General features: G+C 48.5%; 2 protein-coding genes across 4 annotated transcripts in view; one reads left to right on the plus strand and one right to left on the minus strand.

Moving 5' to 3' along the window:
* The first annotated feature begins 824 nt into the window (after positions 1–824).
* zhx3b (zinc fingers and homeoboxes 3b) lies at positions 825–12,841 on the plus strand. Of its 3 annotated transcripts, none has more exons than XM_047607695.1 (7): positions 825–1,078; positions 7,131–8,023; positions 8,104–8,208; positions 8,303–9,847; positions 10,407–11,141; positions 11,712–11,994; positions 12,433–12,841. In XM_047607695.1, exons 2-7 carry the CDS (start codon positions 7,283–7,285, stop codon positions 12,441–12,443), a joined length of 3,420 nt encoding a protein of 1,139 aa, XP_047463651.1. In that variant the 5' UTR covers positions 825–1,078; positions 7,131–7,282; the 3' UTR covers positions 12,444–12,841. The 3 variants fall into 3 exon arrangements, with proteins under 3 accessions (XP_047463651.1, XP_047463499.1, XP_047463581.1); XM_047607543.1 differs by lacking the exon at positions 825–1,078 and adding an exon at positions 1,089–1,367; XM_047607625.1 differs by lacking the exon at positions 825–1,078 and adding an exon at positions 6,767–7,002.
* A 1,639-nt stretch (positions 12,842–14,480) lies between these two features.
* The window catches only part of plcg1 (phospholipase C, gamma 1), a 28,384-nt gene continuing 21,849 nt past the window's right edge, over positions 14,481–21,015 (minus strand). Inside the window, exons 29-33 of the mRNA XM_047607425.1 lie at positions 19,924–20,038; positions 18,374–18,535; positions 18,180–18,268; positions 17,383–17,651; positions 14,481–17,276 (exon numbers count right to left, since the gene is read on the minus strand). Of these exons, the coding sequence (XP_047463381.1) occupies positions 17,234–17,276; positions 17,383–17,651; positions 18,180–18,268; positions 18,374–18,535; positions 19,924–20,038 (678 nt within the window). The 3' untranslated portion in view covers positions 14,481–17,233. The remainder of the gene's footprint in view (positions 17,277–17,382; positions 17,652–18,179; positions 18,269–18,373; positions 18,536–19,923; positions 20,039–21,015) is intronic.

The raw sequence follows: 21,015 nt of genomic DNA on the forward strand, positions 1-21,015 counted from the left end.
TTGTTTTGTTTTTTGTTTTTTTAACTGTAGAAAGTTTCAGGAATTCTGGCACAAAAACGTAACATTCAGGTAGTTTGTTGAGTACGTCGTGACATTTTTCATCATCCCGTTTGCCTTAACAGTCTGTGGTCGAGGATGACTGCATTGATTCAAGTTGCAATGGCATTGCATGAGACTGGATCTTCTTGGATGGGTGACTCGTGTGAGGGGAAATTACCAGCAACAGATGTCCACATGTCATGCTTTGATGTCCGTTTCAACACACTCACTTGCCAATATATTAGATGGTGGAAACAAATGCACTCTAATATAACAGTCCTGTGCTAAATCTCAGCTTTGTGACAGTTACAGTATTTGACATTGGTTTAAAATAACAAGGGAGCTGCTGATTCAACGATTATTTATTTTAGAGGCTGTGGTTTGTGACACTACTGAATTGCATTGCACCCACACGTGTTTCTATTATTTTGACAAGTGGGCCAGGGCACATGAACAGTCATGTTTGCGTTTATACGGTTTAACATCACCAGAAGAGGAATCCTCCAAAATGTGCACAGAGTTGAATCGCCGTATTTCTTAAACGGTTACAACATAAACTTGAACATTACAAAAGTCATGAAGCTGAGATTTAGTTTGAGATTGAGTTATGCCAGAAACCATTCACTCGTGTGCCTAATGATTTGGCAAGCAAGTGCCTATGATTACAAGAGATTGCACGCGCTTTAAATGACCCGCAGCAGATGTCAACATTGCGCATGTTGTCGTGTATTTGTGTATTTGTGTTTAGTGTGCCGTTACCAACTCCGGCGGCGCTACCTCTTTAAGAGAAAGTTACCTGGAGCGAAGGGGGAGTTGGAGGAGGGAAGTGGGGTACAGGTGTGAGCCGCGGCACCGTCCCGGTGGACGGGGACGGCTTTGAAAGACCCGAACCTCCTCCTGCCCCTCTCCCGTGTAGCCGGGTCAGAGTCGGGACGGGGGGATGTCTGACTCGCTTGTGCTCCGCGCGCCGTGGAGCTCGGGCCCTCACGCCAACTCCACCGTCAGTGACGTCTGCGTCACGTGTGCGTCTCTTCCCTCGGTACGTCGGTCGTATTTTCCTCCCCTCCGCTGCCTGCCTGCCTGCCTGCCTGCCTTAACACTGAGACACACTCGAAATAAACAAGCGCAAAAACGGGAGGGGGGAGCCGCTGCAGGGACCCGCTCCGGCGTCACGCTTATCACCGGCCGATAGACGGTGGGGTCTTCCACCTATAAGTTGCCATCAGTGAAGCCCCAAACCTCTCGTCAGTCCCTGGCTCCACTGAGCCCCGTATCAATGTAAACTTTTTAATACCCGCGCCGCAGACGCCGAGCGACGAGGCGAGGAGGTGAGTGTGCCTTATTGTTATTTTTTTTTTATTTTACACGAGCGTCCCACCTTTGCCCAAAACTTGTGCGGAGCTGCTGTGAAGGCTCACCTTTGCGGGCTGCGCTGTGGCTCAGCGGTGCTGGCCAGCTGCATGTCGCCTGCTTAAAATGGCGACAACCAACGGGGAGAGAGAGAGGGAGAGGGAGAGATAGAGTAGTTTTTTTTTTTTGTTGTTTTTTTTTTTAGTGGGCCGGGGGCTTGTCTTTTCCTCTGCTCTATATTGGTTACTCCGTTCAAAAGCTATAATTCGTGCAGGCTCGTTAAGTTGGAGCTCACTCCGCCTAACTTGAGCGGAAGATGAACACGCATCGTTTTCGGAAACGTTTGACGCCGCTGCGCTCTGGGACCGAAACGCTACAGCCTCTGTGACACTTAGTGCCGAAACACCGCTAATTCCTCACGTTTGTCCTAACAGCTATTTCGCATATGTGGCATTTGTTTAGTTGCTGCACGAGCTTTTAACGCCAGAGCCTTTTTCGTTATTATTATTATTATTGTTATCATTATTATTTGCGCGTGAGCAATCTGGAGAATTTCCCCATTTCTCCCGTCAGTGGCAATGAATGAAGAAGTTGGAAATCACTTTGACCTCACAAGCACTCATGACTAATGATGCTTTCCATACTTGCCCTTTAAAAATGTCACACACTCCGCTTTGATTGTATTACTTTTGTAAGGTGTTTTGAAAACCGAGGCTTGCACACTTTTCACTAGCAGAGTGTGTGTTTCCATCGCACGTTTCCCTAAGGGTCCGTTATGAGTTAACAAAGCTGGTTCCTTTGGTTATTTGTCATGTCACTGTTGTCATGAGTGTTTGTGTAACTCCAGGGATTAGAGCAAAGCTTTCCCAGACAGCTAATTTGTATCTGACGTCCACGTGAGTCCCGGCCGTAGACACACGGGGCTTAATCCAGCCATCTATTTATCCTGGAGTCACCACACTGCTCCTGATCACACGTGGAATAACAATGATCAGTGCATCCGTGTCAGAGTCGCTGGATCTATGGGGCCGTAGATCACGAATGGAAACCTGCACGAGAATTTTATTGTGTTGCTGTATTTCTTTGTGTTGCTGTGGCGATGGCTTGGGCTCAGTGGCTGTGCATCTCACTGAACCGTTCCCCTCTCCTGCCCCCCCCCCCCCTCCCTCCCATCGCCACCTCCTCCCGGCTCTCTCCCCCCTCTTTCTCCTTCCTTTCTGCACCTCAGGTTTAGGTTTGCACCGGTTAAGTTGCTCCGTGTGACACCGATCAACTAAATCACTGCACCCTTTTTTTGGCGTTGCTTTTTTTTTTTCCTTTCTTTTAATTTCACCACTTGAGAATCACCTTGTTTTAACGACTTAATGACTTTTCTGTTATCGCCCTGTCTTTTCCTCAGTATTGACCCGCGTCGCGGCAATTTACTCGCAGATCTCGACCAATTACATGTCCACAAAACGCACCCAACGACAGCAGATGCCACTCGAGAGCCCTTGCACGATCGCGGGACGAGAGCGGTGTGATCCACTCTCACGTCCACGGTGAGCAGGTTTGGGTCAGCAGCAGCAGCAGCAGCAGCAGCAGCATTAGTAGCAGCCTCCTGCTCTGCTTGGCTGGTTAACAGCTTGTGATGTCAGCCATTTTAGGTTGGACAGCACAGAGCATGGTGCTCCGCCATTTTTCTCTCCCTCCCCTTCTCAGCTACCCAGTTTTAAACGCATGCACTGGCAGTGGCCGCAGCAATGCAGCCGTTTTTGCAGCCCACGCAGCCGTCCGTCCGCTACCCTGACCCCGAGAGCTGCCCGGACGGGACTCGGGATCAGATGGAAGCGCGCTTGCGAGAACACAGTCATTGAGGTTTTCCCACCGCTGCCAGCATTGTCTCCGAAATTGAATCGGCAGTGGAGAGAAGTTTGGACGATGAGCGCTGTAGCCGTGATGCGTGTGTGTCAGCAGGGATGTGATTGACAGGGGTGAGCTGGTCTGTTTAAGGTGAGAGTGTGAAACTGGCAGATAGGAGGCAACATGGCGAAGGCTTTGGTGCACACGTGGAAAAGGGTTTGTGCGCGTCGGGTGCACGCTTGATAATTAACTCTCAAACGCTTGCAGGAGTTGGGGGTTGTTTTTAAAGAAAGAGGTGACACCTGCTGGATGACCGGGCCTGTGTGTGTGTGTGTATCCATGCCAGTACAGTGAATGTTGTGAGCACAGGAGGCCTGCGTGACTTAGGCCGCTGCGGGCCACACACAGGAGCCTGGTGCTCAGCAGCGCGGGGATCAGGGCAGATGTCTGGACGGAGACTCAAGAACTGAGTTAACAGGAAGAGAGACGGCATCGGCCAATGACGTGTCTCGGCGGCAGCGACCACACCTAGCAGAGAGACATCAACACCGCACGAGGGAGGCACTGAAATAGGAGCAGGGCAGGGACTCTCCAAATACCACTCACACGGGCGTGTGGAACAAACAAGCCCCACCAGGGCCAGGGACTAGATGGCATAGGAGATGTGTGCATGTGTGTAGGTCCTGGTGACTGTGTGTGCGCGTGTGTGTTTGCCCACATGTGTGTGCTTTAGAGAAATGAGCTGGTGGGAGAAAGAGAGAGACAGAGAGAGAGGGGGTAGGAGGTGGTTGCCATGGGGACAGTAACACACCAGTGGCGCTGCCGACCTGTCTCCCTGGGCCAAACTTGCACAGAGAGGGAGGAGAAGAAACTGTGAGAGGGAGGGAGGGAGAGAGGGGAAGCAGTGAGGGCTGGAGTGGGAGGGGGGAGTGAGGGTGAAGAGACGAGAGGAAGAAAGGCGAGTGGGTGAGCAAAAAAAAAAAAGAAATGGAGCAAATGGAAAGGGCTGCCTGTGTTCACCTTCTCTCTGCCTCACTAAGAAAACATTAGTTTGACACAGATATGCACCTGTATTCAGGTGGTGATTCGTTTAGTTAGCATGCGGCTATGCAGCCAAACAGGCTTTCGTGTGGTCAGCGGCCGCCTAGACCACAGTCAGGCTGAAAAATGAAAGGAGGTCAAGCAGAGCCGAGCCACTGACGAGGAGTAGATAATATAGGTTATGAACCAAGAGGTCAAAAACATTGTGTTCGTGTGTGACTGGGAAATCTTTGACTGAAACACAGAAAAAAAATGGCAGCCTGACTACCTCAGTAAACAAGCCTCACACACACACACACACACACACAGGCATGCAGGCATGCAGGCAGCCACCCCCGCACGCCACACACACACACATGCGCACACACACACACACAAACGCGAGCACACATGCGCCCAACCCACCTCCCTCCTCTCAACTCTCGATCTCACAGGAAACCCACACATGCAAATGCTGACACGTATAACAGACGCAAACCCACCACCGCCACATGGTCAGTGAATGTATGCGAAACATTCAAATCGAAGTTTTCAACGGATGCACTCATAGCGGTGAGTCAACAGGACCCGTCTGAGCCTGGCGTCGACCCGCCGACCGTGGCGTGTCGCTCTGATCTTCACCTGTGCGAGGCCTCCACTGGCGACTCCTTGTTAAAGCTTAAATGTTTGCTGTGTCCCCCCCCCCCCCTTCCTCTAACCCCCCAATACCACAAGCGTGATATGTGGGGTTAGTCACTGCTGAAGCAGTCATCATCATACGGTGTGTGCTGAAGGGATTTTTAACACAGTAGTTTGTTGAGTGTGATCATTTAGTATGAGCCACTGAAACATGCAGCTGAACTCCAGGTTACAGACACTGGCTGAACATTCCAGGCTTTGCAGTGCAGTGAGGAGCAAGGAGGGGAGGGGAGGGAGGGGAGGTGAGGAGAGGAGAGGAGAGGAGAGGAGAGGGGAGGATGTGATCCTGGTTTGGAGTCAGAAGGAGGCTTCCGAGCACGGGGGTAGGGGTAAGTTGTAGAGGGGGTATCGGGGAGGAAAAAATTCCTCCCTGAAACACCTCAGTGCTTCCTCCGCGATAGTTAACGCCCCTCCTTCCCCCCCTTGCCTCCTCACCCCGAACCGGCCGCCCATCCCCCACTTCCCTCTCCCATTCGCTCTCCCTCTCGCTCTCCTCTCGCCTGCCACCCACCCACACCCAACAGAACCACGTGATGGATGGCTGAGGCTGCCCACCCATAAGCTTTTGTGTTGGTCATGTGACCGACCAGGCTGCCTTGGCAGAGCGGTGCCCCCCTATGCAGAGCTGAATGGCAGGGGTGTAGGAGGGCCAAGCCAAGGGCAGTTACTCTCTGTGGGGTGGGGGGGTACGAGGGGGAGAACCAGGGGCATCACATTCCCTCCACAGTAGCAAACTTCATTTAACCCCTCGCAGTCAGATCCAAATTGAGGCTTCCTTTCATTGTGCGATGTGTCAATAAAGCGTCTCGTTGTAATTACTGAGACGAGTGGACTGCTGATGAACTTTATTTCAACTCAAACCAAGACTGATGTGGGCTACTGGATGCAAGAAACGGAACGCCACACCTTCCCTCTGTTAGTGTGTGAAAGGGCATCTGACACGCCCCAGTCCTGAGAGGGTTAACTGGGCTTTGAGCTAATGTACCGTGACCTTTGTGTGGCAGCCCAAGGTTTTTTTTTTCTGTTTTTTTTGGTGTGTGTGTGCGTGGGTCCAAGAAAATAGGCCATTTAAACAAGCTATATATGATCAGAGAAGGGTTATTGAATGGAGACTCTGAGGTTGGTTGCTCACCTTAGAGGGTGACAGTGAAGTGTGGAAAGTATGTGCAGAGGGCTGCCCACCAGAAAAACTCAATTTATTCTGAACCCGAAAGCTTTGCATAGGGACGACCTGGAGACTTTAGGGTTTCTCTGTGATACTCCTGGCAGTCGTTGAACTTTAGTGAGGTTTAGCTGCTCTGTGCGTGAGGTGTCATGTTGGGGCAGAGTGACTGGGAGAGTAATTGCCCTAGAGCTGTCCTCCAATACTGCATCACCACCTCTCAGTTCGAGGGAAGGAGGAAGGGAGGGGAAAAAAAGCTCCTCCACAGGAAGCTTCGCCATTTTGTCTGGAGACAAAGACTCTGAAAAGTTTACATTTTTGCGCAGGTGTCTTTCTGCGCTGTCCGTCACGTTGTTGGGGCGTGAGTGCTCCATCTTTCCCAGGGAACATCTGTTGAACCGCTCTCCTGTCCACTTTTCGCGCGCAACCTTATCTCATCTTCAACAACAGATTGACAAGCGAGATTTTCTGTAGCTGCAGTCATCACGAAGGTGTTAAGTGAGGCTACAGAGGTTGTGGATTTAAAAATAAAAAATACAGAATGTGCTCGCTCTCTGTGGGGGTGTGTCTGAAAGAGGGGAAGTGAGACAGAGTTGCGTGGGGGAGGGGAAAGAAGGGGGTAGGACAGGAGCTCTCCCTAAAAGCCTTTAGTGAAGAGGCAGACTGAGCTCGTTCGAATGCCCTCCCGTGTTGAAGAGGTAGCCTTGAGTTTCATGGGCCGAGGGAATTCAGGAGGAGACTGCCTTTTGAATTAATTATTTATGAGCCACTTCAGGTGAATCTGTTCACAAGGCCTGGCTATTACCTGTGCAGTTGATATTATACCTGAAAAGATCCATCTGTGCATGATTTTCATCCGGCTCAGAGGAAACCGGCTTGTTCTGCATCGAGTAAGATACCTCATTTGTTCTCCCTCGCTTGTCTGAAATGTTATGCGACTAACCAAAACTGGTCAGCCGGTTACATCTGTTTTAATTTGGAATGATTTTTTTTTTTTCCTCCGCTCTCTTCTTTCTAGGATTTCCCCCCAAAACCTCCAGCTAGAGACAGAAGTGGACCCATGGACAAGTCCCGCTCTCCTCCTTCCCCCATGCCTGGTCTATAGTCACCTTCTCACTCGCTCCCCACTCTCAGCCATTTGACCGACCCTCCCCACCCCGTGGCCACACCATGGCCAGCAAGAGGAAGTCCACGACCCCTTGTATGATCCCTAGCAAGATCCGCCCCTCAGAGGAGCACGAACAGGAATCTCCTGTTCTTCTCCGCCAGTCCAGGATCTCTGGAGGGGGCAGACAAAGCCCACTCGACCCCGGAGAGTCTTCCAAACCACAGGCGGGAGACGATGTCAAAGACGGTGGTGGCACGTACACGTGTAAGCCTTGTAACTTTGAAACCCACGACCTTAACTTGTTCTTGGATCACGTCTACACTGGACACCCGGACTTCCGTTCGGACCCGTGCTTTTTTTGTGTAAGCTGCGGCGTATCCGCGCCCAAGTTTGAGGGCCTGGCCCTGCACAATGCCAGGGTTCACCCCAGCACTTTGAACACCACTCTGCATTTGAGGAAGGAAAACAGGAGGCTGGTGGTGGAGCAGAATCTAGTGACTGGGACAGAGCCGGGTAAAGACAGTGAGATTTCTATCACCAAAACCCCAATCATGAGGATGCTTAAGGGCAAATCTGAGCCTAAACGGATTGTGGTGTCCCACCCGGTCTCTGACGAGCCCTCCTCAGACCCGCACTCTATGTCTGTGTCTAGAGAGACTGAGAGGAAAGAGGCTGCTGCGGTCACCGTCACACATGTCTCCACAATTGTCCAAAATGGAACGAGTAAGGTCACGCTGCCCTCTGCGATCCAGATAGTCAACGGCTCAGGAGCTCTACCGATGCTGAAGACACCCATCACACAGGTAATTAGTCGCAGTTTTTAGTTTTGATTTAGATCAAACTCAGATTGTTTCATGTGGTGTTGTTTTTTTTTTCCATTTAGGTGGTTTCAGTAGTTCAAAGCAGAAACCTTCATCATTCTGCACCAATCACTGCTTCAAATGTTTCCTCCACTTCCTCAAATTCATCCTCAAAAAATCTCCCCAAGGTAAATAATTGTGTTTTTTCCCCCAGTATTATCAAACTTATGCAGTAAAGTGATAACTCTCTTATTCTCTTATTCTAACGTCTCTCCCTCACAGGTGATGATTCCTTTGAGCAGCATCCCTACCTACAGTGCCTCCATGGACTCATCTTCCTTCTTGAAGACCTCCTTTAGTAAGTTCCCGTACCCCACGAAGGCTGAGCTCTGCTACCTGACCGTGGTCACAAAGTTCCCCGAGGAGCAGATAAAGATCTGGTTCACAGCCCAGAGACTGAAGCAGGGCATCAGCTGGTCCCCAGAGGAGATCGAGGAAGCCAGGAGGAAGATGTTCAACACCATCATTCAGACGACGCCTTCCACCTCGCATAACCAGACTCACCACAGCCCAGCTCAGCACACGATCACTGTCCTGCCGGCCTCGCTGGGGGCCGCGGGGATCCCTCACATCCTGCAGGGATCTCTTGTAAGCCAGGGAGGGGTTATTGTCACGCAGCCCGTAATGGCAAATGGTATCCAGGTTAGCAGCGCTCCTGTGGCCCTGGCTGTAACACCGAAGCCCCAGGCAGCAGCCCGGCCCATGATGCAGGCCCGACCGGCTGCGGCCCTGGTGGCTGATAAAGGCATCAGCATGGTGGTGGGGACAGTGGGCAGCAGCAGCAGCACGGGGAGTCACATCATTAGCAGCAGTAATAGTAGTAGGAGTGGGGGAGGGGGCGCTAGCAGTATTATCGGTAGCAGTCAAGCTAGTGTCATCAACCTTAGTCTAGGAAGTAGTAATTATAGTAACGCACCGGCGAGCAGTGTCAATGGTAAACACACCAGAGCTAATGCCGATTCCAATGACAAGAGCAATATTAACGTTACCAGCCATGTAAACGCTAAGAACACTGATGCCAGCAAAGCCAACAACACCAGCATCGCGCAGAGTGACGACGACATCGCCGCAGAAAGCAAAAATGCCGCCGACAGGAAAGCGGGCAGTGACGGACAGAAGAGCAAAGATACAAACGGTAGCAGCAAGAGACATGACTCAACGAGCACAAGCACAGATGATGTCGACCGCTCCGCCAGCGACTCCCCAAACATCAGGATGGAGGACGCTTCTTCCCCCGCCTCCAAGTCCTCCTCCCCCTCCCCCGTGGGGCTGCCGGGCTCCCGGACGCCCATTAACGCATTCCTGGACCCGACCTTCTACAAGGGCAAGAAGTCTCAGGAGCAGCTCAGCGCTCTGAAGGACAGCTTTGTGGCGAACCAGTTCCCTGACCAGGAGGAGGTGGACCGGCTCATCTCTCTGACCGGCCTCACGGTCCGAGAGGTCCGCAAGTGGTTCAGTGACCGGCGATACCACTTTCGCAACCTCAAAGGGTCACGCTCCAGCACGGGAGGGTCCGGTAAGGGAGGGTCTGGAACAGGGGGCAGTTCCGATAAGTTGGGGGGCGGCGGCGTTGATGGCTCCCACCCCGTGGACCTGTCGGAGAGCAGCAGCAACTCTGGTTCCAAAACGCCCCAGCACAGCTCCGACCCCCTCAGCCCGACCGCGTCACAGACTCCCACCTCTCCCACCACACCCTCCCGCAGACTCCCCAGACCACCGTCTCCTGATTTCACAGCTATCCGCTACAAGGAGAGGGAACCCCACCAGGTACGACTCAACCACCGGTGTGTTATAAGTTGTTTGGAATGAAATACTGAACAGGTATTGGGTTATACATGTTTTCTGTGTGATTACTGTGATTCCAGGGCTTTGGATGAGAGGGAAAACCACATTAACGTCCGTTTACAAGTGTTAAGGAGTAGATGCATTATATGTGTATCAATTGCATTACATGTGGCTTGAGGGTGAGCTGCATGAAATCAAATAAATGCAGTGTTTAGTGAGTGCCGTGGAGTTCAGATACATTAGTTGCTGCTGGCATAAAACGTCCAAAAGTAAAAATGGAGTTGTCAGTGTCTGCTGCATTAATTTCTGAACTTTTTTTTCCCAACCCTCAATGTCTCAAAGGAGTGTAATGCTGAATTAAAGGTCTACAGATTTAATCAGCTCCCTTTTTATAGTCTATAAAAGCCAAAATAATGAAAGAACTCCTCTTTAAATGTCTTATTTCATCTGACAAAACCAGTATTCGTTTCTGTATCGGTTAAATTATATTTAATTCTTCTGTTCGTGTCATTGATTGTGTCCATAAATCTGTTTGGTTTAGGTGAAGGCCCTAGAGGCCAGTTTTGTCCAGAACCCCGACCCATCAGGAGAGGAAGTGGACAGGTTACGATCTGAGACCAAGATGACCAGAAGGGAGATCCATGGCTGGTTTGCCGAGAGGAGGAAGAGAGTAGCTGCTGAGAAAAAGAAAGAGGAGGCCGAGCGCGCTTTGAGGGAGGAGGAGGACGAGGAGGAGGTGGACGGAGAGCAGAGACAGAGGGACGAGGGTTTGGGAGAACTGAAAGTCAACCCCATTAAAATAAATTTAAAAATGCTGAAGGTGACCGAGGCCAACGGCAAACCGGAGGGTGAAGGCTCGGACAACCCGGTCGCGCCAACTCAGTCCGGCAAAACGTCTGCATCCTCTCCGGGGTCCACCTCATCCTGCACCCCCAAACCCTCCACTCCCACCCCAACGCCCAAACCATCCAACTCCCCCAAACCCACGGCCACCAGAGGCAAGAAGACGGCCGAGCAGGTTCACCTCCTCAAACAGGTCTACGCCCGCACCCAGTGGCCCAGCGCCACCCAGTACGACGAGCTGATCTCGGGCACCGGGCTGCCCCGACCCGAAGTGGTGCGCTGGTTCGGGGACTCGCGTTACGTGCAGAAGAACGGTCAGCTCAAATGGCTGGAGTCGTACCAGGACATGGCTCTGGAGGAAGATTTGCAGAAGGGGAACGCCGCGGTCCTCCAGGCTCACCTCGACCTCCACGGCAGGCTGGAAGAATCCCAGGTAGTTACGAAAGCACAGTGTTGTCAGAGGCTTTGTAAGTGAAACCTGAGAGGCAAACAGTTTATCTGTGATAAAAGACGACACGTGCACTTAGTAGAAAATATGCTCGTACAAACAGGCCCGTCCATGAAGTCTCTCTTGAAACTGTCACTAAGCTTTTTTAAGGCTTTCAGAGATGCAGATCTTCGTCTTCTGCGGAAGATATTTTGAGTGCTCACATACAAATGACAGAAACCACACAAATGATTGACACTTAATTTCACTTCCTAATTGTTCTGGGGCAGCAGCCCACTCAAGCGTTGATGTCGGTGTCGATTTGAGTTTTTTTTTAAATAAATAATTTCATTCAGCGTTAACTTTGAAATATAAAAGTCTAGTATCACATCAAAATATGTCATTTAATCTAATCTTCAAAGGCTGCTTGCAAGAAAATATTCCATCCACTTTGTGCTGAACTGAAGCTCCTCACTGCTCTGTTCTCTTACATTAATTGAATAGGGGTTAACACGCTAGACGAGGAACGAGAGACACCGCAACCTTCTTTCTCACCCACTTAATCTTCATGCACAGTTGCAGGACCTGGCGCAGAGTAGCGGTTTAACCGCGGACCTGGTCCGACGTTGGTTCTGCACCAAGGCGTCTCTGCCCAGGATGGAGCAAACCGCCGCTGCTCAGACACCAGGAGCGGGACCGGTTACACCAGACGTGGCAGTCGAGCCACGAACAACGGGAGCCTCCCCTCTGGAGCCGCAGCCAGGAGGCGGGACGGAGGAGAAAATGGAGCAGTCGGTGTGCGGTGTCGCAACAGAAGCAGAGGAGGCCAACGCTGACAAGACTGTGAACGCTGCTAAAGGTAATGTTCGCCGTCTGGAGGAGGGTTGTCGAAGAAATCGTCAGTTGGTGTGAAGTGTTAAGAACAAAAATATTCAAATTCCTGTCACATATGACGGAGGAAATAAATCATGTGAGAAGCTGGAGCCAAGTAAATAAATTTCCGCTAATGATTGCGGCTTTAGTTCAGTCTTAGTTTTTTTGATGAACTGGGCAGAATCACCACCGTTGATGTGTGTAATTGCCTCTCAGGTGACATGGCGGTGTTGGGGTGGAACATACAAGCGCACAATGATTATAATTATGAGTAATGATGAGGCGTGCCGCGACGGCTTCGTCTTCCAAACAAATGCACGTCTGACGCCCCTGTGTAGAATAAGGAAGGAGATTTCTCCGCCACGCTTCCTGGAGCGTGTTGCCAAGGTGACGAGTTTTTAATTTCTGCGTTTAATTGCCACAGGAAGTGACTGAAGAGGCCTTTTGTGTGAGACGGACGCAGGTGGTCTTCGTCGCGGGAGCTTCAACTAAAAGACGGCAGATGTGATTGTAACAGGATCGCCGGGTGGAAACGGATCTCGAAACCCTCCCCGTTCATCCATCTCTCTATCCCTCCTTCTCACTCACACCCCTAGAGGTAGGCATGACCTCCCCTGCTACGTGAGATGGACGCTAAAGCCACTAACCACCCCCTCCCCCCCTTACAACTCCCCTCCACTCCGCTCACCCATCAACCCGCTCCCTTCTCCCGTTCCGTCTAGACCCTCCTCTGCACACACTATCCATTCTCCCGGGCCGCCATTTTCCCTTCACAAGGAAGTTTCCAGTGGAGACTGAATTGGAGGAGGAGGAGGAGGAGGAGGAGGTGGTGCTGGTTGGGGGAGGGAGGGAGGGAGGGGTGAGGCTGAAAGCTGCCATGTTTGTTCCGCCTGCCTGCTGTGATGGGAGAAAGGAAGAGGGGGGGGAAAGAGGAGGGTTGATGTGGAGGCAGAAGAGGAGGAATAAATAAAAAGAAAAAGGGAGAAGCGTGGTGGAGATGGAGACCTCAGCAGATGTTGATCAGGGTGGGGGTTGGGTTCCGGACAGTTATCCTCCCGAGCTCGGACGAGGATCGGCCTGGTTTGCGTCGGGGTACGAAAAGCCCCGCAGGTCTTTTGCTGCAGGGTGCTTGCCTGGGCCTTACGGAAAGTCAGACGAACCGAATCTTCATCCTCCTTTTTTTGTCTCATGTTGCACTCACAAGTTTTGACTTCACGCTCACGACTTATTTTAACGTGGTGGCTGGGGGCGCTCACAGCACCGATGTCCACATCTGACATTAAGGTTAACTCTGAACAGCTCTTTGTTTTCACTTTAACTCCTCATCTGTGCGTACTCTAACACGTGAAGTGGTTCAGCACGGGAAGACGTGAGCAATTATTTCATCCAAAGAGGGCAAGCACCCTGTTGTCTAAAAAAAACTAAAAAAAGAAAAAGAAAAGGGGGGAAAAAAAGCTACACAATATATTAGACTTTACGGAAAACGGTTTGTGTTGTTGTAGCATCAAGTGCTTCTTTACGTCACTGAACGTGCACGTACGTTTGTTTTTATGGAACTTTCTTATTAAAGTAAATTTGACTGTAAAACGACTGTGAACTTCTACCAGAGTTCCATACTTAGGCTTGATGTATAATTTTTACAGATGGTATTTGCAGAATAAACAGAATGTAATAAACCTGCGGCTCCTCGTGTCCTTGGCTGAAGTCACGTCTTCCGTGCGGTGCGCAGTAATGCTCCGCTGACCATGAACCAGCGGACTCCATTCTCTTTTTGTCAAGTCCTGACTTACACTGCTACTGTTGGTAGGTTAGACAACCGCAGGGGTCAATTCCCGTAGAGGGAAAAAAAATATAGAAATGCTTAAATCATAAGTTGACAGGTAGGACTGAAATTAGGAAGAATCACAATTAAAGAGTCTGAATGCTAATTAAGTCTACAGGTTTAATGTTTTCTCTTGGTGATGGCCCCCTGCATTGCTGATTGTGTAACCTAGCAACAATAACATGAAGAGGTCAGTACAACTAAGGGTCACTCACAAAAAGCAGAGTAGTAAATCAACTCTTCATAAATCTCTACATCAGATCTAATTAAATCACGTTTCTATAAACCAGTTAAAATAAATACTTGCTGTACACTAAGGCTCCCGTCAAATTGGAGCCAAAAAAGCAACAACATTTGTTTTTAATATGTTATAGAAGTAGCTGATTGTTACAATTTTTAGCATAAAGAGGAAGTGTCTTCGTGGTGGCACAGTAGTTCAAGGTCCTGACTGGAAACATCATTTCTCTACTTGACTAATCCCCTTAAAAGCTGCTGTTCACACATCTTAGAATGAGACTTATAGTATTCACTTCCTGTAATGAAGCATCTGAACTGAATGAAACCAGCTGCGTGTGTTTTGCTGCAGTTCCATTAAAACCTTAAAAATTAAATAACCGTGTGAGCGCGATTAAAAACAGGACAAATTAGTATAAAGTAGTTAAGTATTTTATTTACTTTTCAGGCTTGAATATGTTTCATATGAAAGGCAAAAATTAAAATGAATACTTTTTCCTCTCCATAGTTTAGGCACATTACAGAAAGGCGATTGTAAATGAGACTGTCGCTAACAAAGTGGAAAAAAAAAAAAAGACAAGGTTGGAGAAAAGAAAAGAGGAAAAAAAAAACGGTTAAGGGCCTCGTGCGCCCACACAGGTGTCCTTTAGTTATTCCGGTTGATCTGTCCTCATTACAGGTTGGTGGGAGGACACTTTGTCCCTTCATGACGACGAAATGAACAGCAGAGTGTTGGTCGGTCAGTCGAAATAAGCGGCCGCACCTGTGTGGGTGCACCTCGGCTGTGCAGGTGCTTTTACGCCCGGCGGGTGAAAGATGTGGCTTTAAATGTGATGGAGGCACATAGACATTAGCAGACAGGTCAGCAATAAGAGCAATGCAGCATCGGAAAGGGGTCGACTCTCCAACAAGACCGTTCATCGTCCACAAAAATAAACGTAATATGGAGGAGCTTCGGGATTAATTAATATCGGGGAGGAGGGGGAGGCATCAAGTATTCACTCCTCGCCCTGCTTTTTACATTAAAATCATACCATATGGCTTAGGTGCGTCTCAGTGTCTCCAACACTGAGTGAAGGTTTTGGGCTTACAACACAAAGAGAGAAGACACTGTTTCCAGATACAAACCTGTGAAGAGAACACTGTCGTTTACACACGTCTAGGTTCACTGAAGGCACAACCCACCTCTGTCCTCCTTCGGCCACAACAAGCTCAGCCCGTTCAGGCCAATCGCACGCTCAGACCGCAAACACAGGAAGAGACAGCTCCCTGCACGTTTAAGGGCACCGGCATCTACCTCCAGAGACGTCTCGATCACCAAGTAAAGAGTAGCATGAGTCTAACACTGGGAGCGATGATCCATGAACCAGCAGCTTGGCGGTGAGAATAAACTTCCCCCCCACCAAAAGAAACCACCACCACAACCACGACGACGCGTTGTGGTGCAGCAGTACGTACCAGATGGCTTCATATTTCATACTTTATACAAGTCGCCCGACAATACTGAATTTCTTTTGTCATTCAAACACGGGGAAACAAATATTTTACCAACGCTGACAAATCTAAAACAATTTGGTCACAGTAAAAAAAAACGCTGGTCGAGTTAAAAACGTTTTGCCAAAAATAAAACGTCCGCCGCGTTCACGGGTCATCGTAAATCTGAGGCTTCTGTGGGCACAGCTGTTGTGAACAAATTAAAACAGTGAATAAAGTGGCCAGACGTTGTTTCAAGAAAAAAAAACATTCAATTCAAAAAAAAATATTTCAAAAAAACTACACCATAAATCAGGGGAACCTAGGGCTGCATAGTTAATAGTGGAGTTATTGTATTACAATCTTTCATAATTTATGTCACACCGACAGATGTGATAGCCACAAGCACATAGTTGATGCTCTGTAAACCACTACAGCTAAATGTGACTGTTAGCGAGGTTCATATTATTGAGCAGAATGATCTGTAACCTGCAGCCCTGGCGCACAACTGTGTTCCCATTGACAAAAAATAAAAACTACAAACATGAACACAATCCTCATTCATGCCCAGACCCATTATTTTTTTTTTTTTTATCCCTGCTTCATCACACAGTCAGGTGTTAGCCAGGATCGTGGTGGAGTAAGACTATCAGCGAGGGGGGGGGGGGCGATGTTTGAATGTGTCAGACCGGCCTGGAAATGGAATGATGTGTGATTTTTTTTTAATAATTTTGTGGAATGTAAGTTAGGAATAAAAGAGTGTTTGTATACGTGATGCTGCTGCTCTCTCACTGCTTCCAACACAAACAGGCTAGGACTTCTTCCTGATGCCTTCAACAAAAAACAAAACAATAAAAAAAAAATCTCCAGGTTTCGGGGGTATGAGTTAAACTGGAGGCGATAAATAAATTCCTCCACAAAGCAGAGAAGAGACGTTAAAAATAGCCGGAGAGAGCCCTCATGTTTTACACATATACATTTAAAAAAAAAAGAAAAAAGAAAAATCACATTATGAACGTTTAAAGGTTTAAATAATTATAATAATTAAAAACATGAAGACAGGAGCTCTTTGAGAGCAGGTCAGCTGCTGCTGTTCTCTGGCCAACAGCACAGCAGGAATAAATATATATATTCATATACGCCAAATAGAGAAGAGCGAGGAAACTTAACTGGAAACAGTTTCAAACTGATACCTTTTATAGCTCTCTCTTTACCTCCAAACTAAGCAGCTGTTGTGAACCTAAAACTCGAGACGACCAGTCCAGGGCTGCGACTCTTTCAGCTTTTTGTTCTGCTCTGAGTGTCGTCTCTTCTTCCTGTCCACGGTGGTCAGCTTCCTCTCAGCAGGCCACCCCCCCCTCCCTTCCCACCCCTGCCCCTCCAATGTCTGAGTCCCTCCTTCCCATCAGGCGAGTGGTGGGGAGGACTGGGGGCAGCGAGGGAGGGGGGGAGAGAGAGCGAGAGAGAGAGAGAGAGGGAGAGAGAGAGAAGGGGGGGGGGCGTTTGGAGAATGGAGGGAGGGAGAGCTGCCTGAAATGTAGGCCAAAGCGGTGGTGAGCGTTTCCATGGAAACAGTGTTCACAGCAGTCAGTGACATCATCAGTACGGGGGGGGGAGGCGACTGGGTTGAGGGTGGGTGTGGGGCTGTGGGGTGTGGGGGGGGGGGCAACAGAAATATGTCCTGATTGGCTTGGACTTAGACACGGTTCTCTCCGCCCACTCTGTTCTTCCGCAACACCCTGAAGTAAAGACAAAGACAAAGAGGATGTCTGGAATCGGCTACACCTTCAACAACGCCGCGTCGTGCACGGGCGACAACTACGCGAGCGCAACGCGCGCACTTACTTTCTGCTCTGTGCGTCCAAATGCTCCAGCAGGGCCTCCTGGGACGCCCTCAAGTCGTCCATGGGGGACTGGTAGCGCGATTCGAAGGAGCCCTCTCTCCCTCTGTAGGCCATGGCCTGGGCCGGCGACTGGGGCAGAGGAGACATGCTGGAGGACGTCGAGGACACCGAGCCCAGTTCCCGTCCCACTTGGGCCGAGGCCGTCGGCAAAACCGACACTGGTGTGGCCCCGACTCCGAGGAACGGGCTGAGGACCTCACCGTTTTCATCCTGAATATGTGGGCGGGGGAGATGGTAATTGAGGCGAGAGTGGAACCAAGTGTTCGTGGTTCAAATACAAACTTAAAACTTAGTAGTTAAACCACACATAAACCGATCAACCATAACATTATGACCATCTCATAAAATATTGTGTAGGTCTCTCTTGTGCCTCCAAAACAGTTGTGACTCATCAGAGAATGAACATCTGATCTGAACATCTTCTGAGGGCGTCCTGTGGTGTCTGGTAACAGGAAGTTGTTAGTGGGGGGTATTTGGGTCCTATGGGCCGAGGGGAGGGGCCTCAGTGGATCATCCCACAGATACTTGATCAGTTTGGGATCTAGTGAATTTGGAGGCCAGGTTTTTGAGTTGTTCCTAAACTGTTTTTGTGTGCGTCTGTGTCCTACTGGTCATAATGTTGTGGCAAATCACTGTATGTCACTAAATGAAATGCGAGTCTACTGCCAGCTATCAATGAGCTCAGCATAAAGCCTGACTCGTATTATATCACGTTTACGTTAAAGAGCAGCCACTCACCCGGCCGCTGACGATGTCCATGTGGACTAACAGAGAAGCCAACTCCAGGTCCTCATTGTAGCTGTTCTTCAAAGGTACTGACCGGTAACCTGGTGCAATACAAAATACACGAGCAAAAAAGACTTTTACTGAAGCTCTGGTTGGTGGAGGAAAAAAAAAAAGGAAAATTTTAAACCCGTCTTTAAAACTCCTACCAGTCTTGAGGCCGTGAAGGGGGAATGTGGCCTGGGCCAGGAAGTTTTGGTCGCTGAACATGTCGATCTCATAAACCCCAAAACGCAGGAAGGCAAAAGCAGAGTTGCACACTGTGAACTGGAACGACTTTCTCACCCACATGGGATTCAGACCGTTATCAGCTGGGGAGAAACATGTCAAATGTGTAGAATGCACACACCATGAGTGTCACTTCAGAAACAGAGTAACAGCAGAGTAAAAATACTACACAGGACATAAATATATCGCATCACAGTGTTGCACATTAAACTTTAGCATAACTGCGCTGAAGTAAAACCCTATGAAGGAGGATTATTTTGGTTCACTGCTTCTCCTGCTTGAACAACCAGAGAACCGATAAATGAAACTAGAAACAACAGAGGACCTGGTTAGGATTGATGCTAAAACCAACATCTACCTGTTGGTAAAACAAGATGCACTGGTTTAAATTAGGGATGTCCGATATTCACTTTTTGCCGATATACGATAGCCGATATTGTCCAAATTCGTAATTTCCGATTCCGATATCAACCGATATGGTATATCGATATATGCAGCCGTTTCTTTTTTCCCGCCCAGACTAAGTGTGAGTGAGGAAGCAACCTGTTAGCCACATTAGCTACACTCTGTTGTTGTTTTCGCTCCGGGTGCGGTTTGATAAGGTCATCAATCGCGCGTTGGTAAATGTCTCAGGACCCCACAAGCAGCAGCAGCAGCAGCAGGAGCGCGCAGCAGCACAACCCGGGCGTTATGTTATCTGTTTTCATTATCGGTGGTAAAACTGACAACGATATGAATAGATATTACAAAAATAGGCTAATATCGGCCGATACTATCAAACACACCTAGTTTAAATGAAGGTCAATATTTGACAAAAAAAAATGCTTGTGACAAGTAATTATTGCCTATTGGTGCTTTAAGGTCACATCCACCCATTCACTCACACACTTTCACACACCAGGAGCAACTGAGGGTTCATTGTCTTGCTCGAGGACACTTCAGCATGTGGCACGTTCTACCTACTGAGACACAGCCGCATCCAAATCCACGCTAGTTATTTATTTAGTTAAATCCATCCAGCTCCAGGTGTGTTTTTGTGATAAGCGCCGATATAACACTGTTATTTATTATGTCAAACAAAGAAGGTTCAACCTGGATTTCTTAAAGGAATAGCTTGGAGGCTGGGTATTTTTTTTCTTAACACGTTGCATAAATATTCAACTGTTGGGACTGGGGCTGGAGCCGGGACAAAAAAAAAAAAAAAAAAACTGGACCTCCCTACTCCCTACATTAAACCGTCAAACCCATTTGAAACAGCCGGTGAAACGAGATGAAAGCTGTGGCAGTATTATCTCCACACTATGCAGTGCTTTCCCTTTGTATTCCCACACACGGCTTGGTTGTTTGTACAACTTCCTGTTTTTCTAGGACCAAACAGGAAATAACACAAGGGTAATGTATCCAGTAAACAGCGACCACTTATTTACTTCAGTCCTGGCAGAGGAGTCCCGCGGTTAAAATTAGCGCTCACCTGCTGAGTCTGTTTTTTGCTTGGCGCTGTCATACTCCGCTCCGCACACCTCGATCTCGATCAGAGGACACACGATGCCGCGTCCGTGCTTGGGCAGGTGCCGGGCGCCCAAGATCTTTGGAAAGAAGAACGAGGAATACAGGTTACACCTTCGGAGCATCTCACTTTGCTTCAGAAATACAAATAAAAACGCTATTGTCTCCACACTCAGGACTCCTTACTTTCTATTTGGGAACAATCATGCCCAGACTTTGGAGGAGAGGGGTAAACAGGAAGTATAACGTTACCATGGAGTCAGTTATTTACTGTAGCTATGAGCTGCAACTGGAGCTGTGTTTTTTTTTTTTTTTAGCCTATACACATTTTGCTCAATTGGTACCATTAAAAACCGTGACCAATAAGATATTAACAGTTCCTGCCTCCAGTGTACTCACACACTCTAAGAATGAAGATAGAGACACAATGGTTAGTGGATGTTAATTCATGATTGAAATTTGAGATCCCCAGGAAGTTACACTGAATCTAGAAATGTGTGTATGACATCTATAACTTTAGACTTGATTCCAAGAATGGACAAACATTTCTTCAGGGTATATACAGGAATTCTGAAGTTATTTTCAGTCCCTTTGTAAAACTTTTTCAAGACCTCCTCAATATTTACTAATACCTCACGCCACTTCGAGCTGTTAACCGCTTACATCAGTGACACCTTTAACAGTTTTAGTTTATGATAAAGACTAAAAGGGTCTGGAGAATTAATCAAAGGAAAGTTTGAACACATGTTTAGTGTATAAACACTTGTATAACACTTGCATAACCTCAAAACTAGCTTAATGCATATGCAACAGCACCAGGGCGTACGCGCCCATAGTAGTCCAGCTCACCTTAGTTTTTTAATAAGCAAATAAGCTCACACACCTGTTTTGTGGACTCAACTCTTCTGAGAATTCAGAAAAATACCTTCTTTAAGTTATGATAAGACTTTAATACTTTTTAAGGATCTTAATTCCCCCAAAATTGATTTATCAATTTTTAATACTTTCAAGACCCTGCGGATTCCCTGTTTTTATGTAAACTGCAGCACTCAGCTAC

This window comes from Mugil cephalus, chromosome 1 (assembly GCF_022458985.1).
Source record: "Mugil cephalus isolate CIBA_MC_2020 chromosome 1, CIBA_Mcephalus_1.1, whole genome shotgun sequence".
In the NCBI taxonomy this organism is placed as follows: domain Eukaryota; kingdom Metazoa; phylum Chordata; class Actinopteri; order Mugiliformes; family Mugilidae; genus Mugil; species Mugil cephalus.

What these genes read in the sequence shown, in the direction of transcription:
- zhx3b (XM_047607695.1), top strand. Translation starts at nt 7,283, where the DNA reads ATGGCCAGCAAGAGGAAGTCCACGACCCCTTGTATGATCCCTAGCAAG. An exon ending in CCTCAAAAAATCTCCCCAAG is followed by an intron (nt 8,209 to 8,302) that starts GTAAATAATTGT and finishes TCTCCCTCACAG; the next exon opens with GTGATGATTCCTTTGAGCAG. An exon ending in AGGAGAGGGAACCCCACCAG is followed by an intron (nt 9,848 to 10,406) that starts GTACGACTCAAC and finishes TGTTTGGTTTAG; the next exon opens with GTGAAGGCCCTAGAGGCCAG.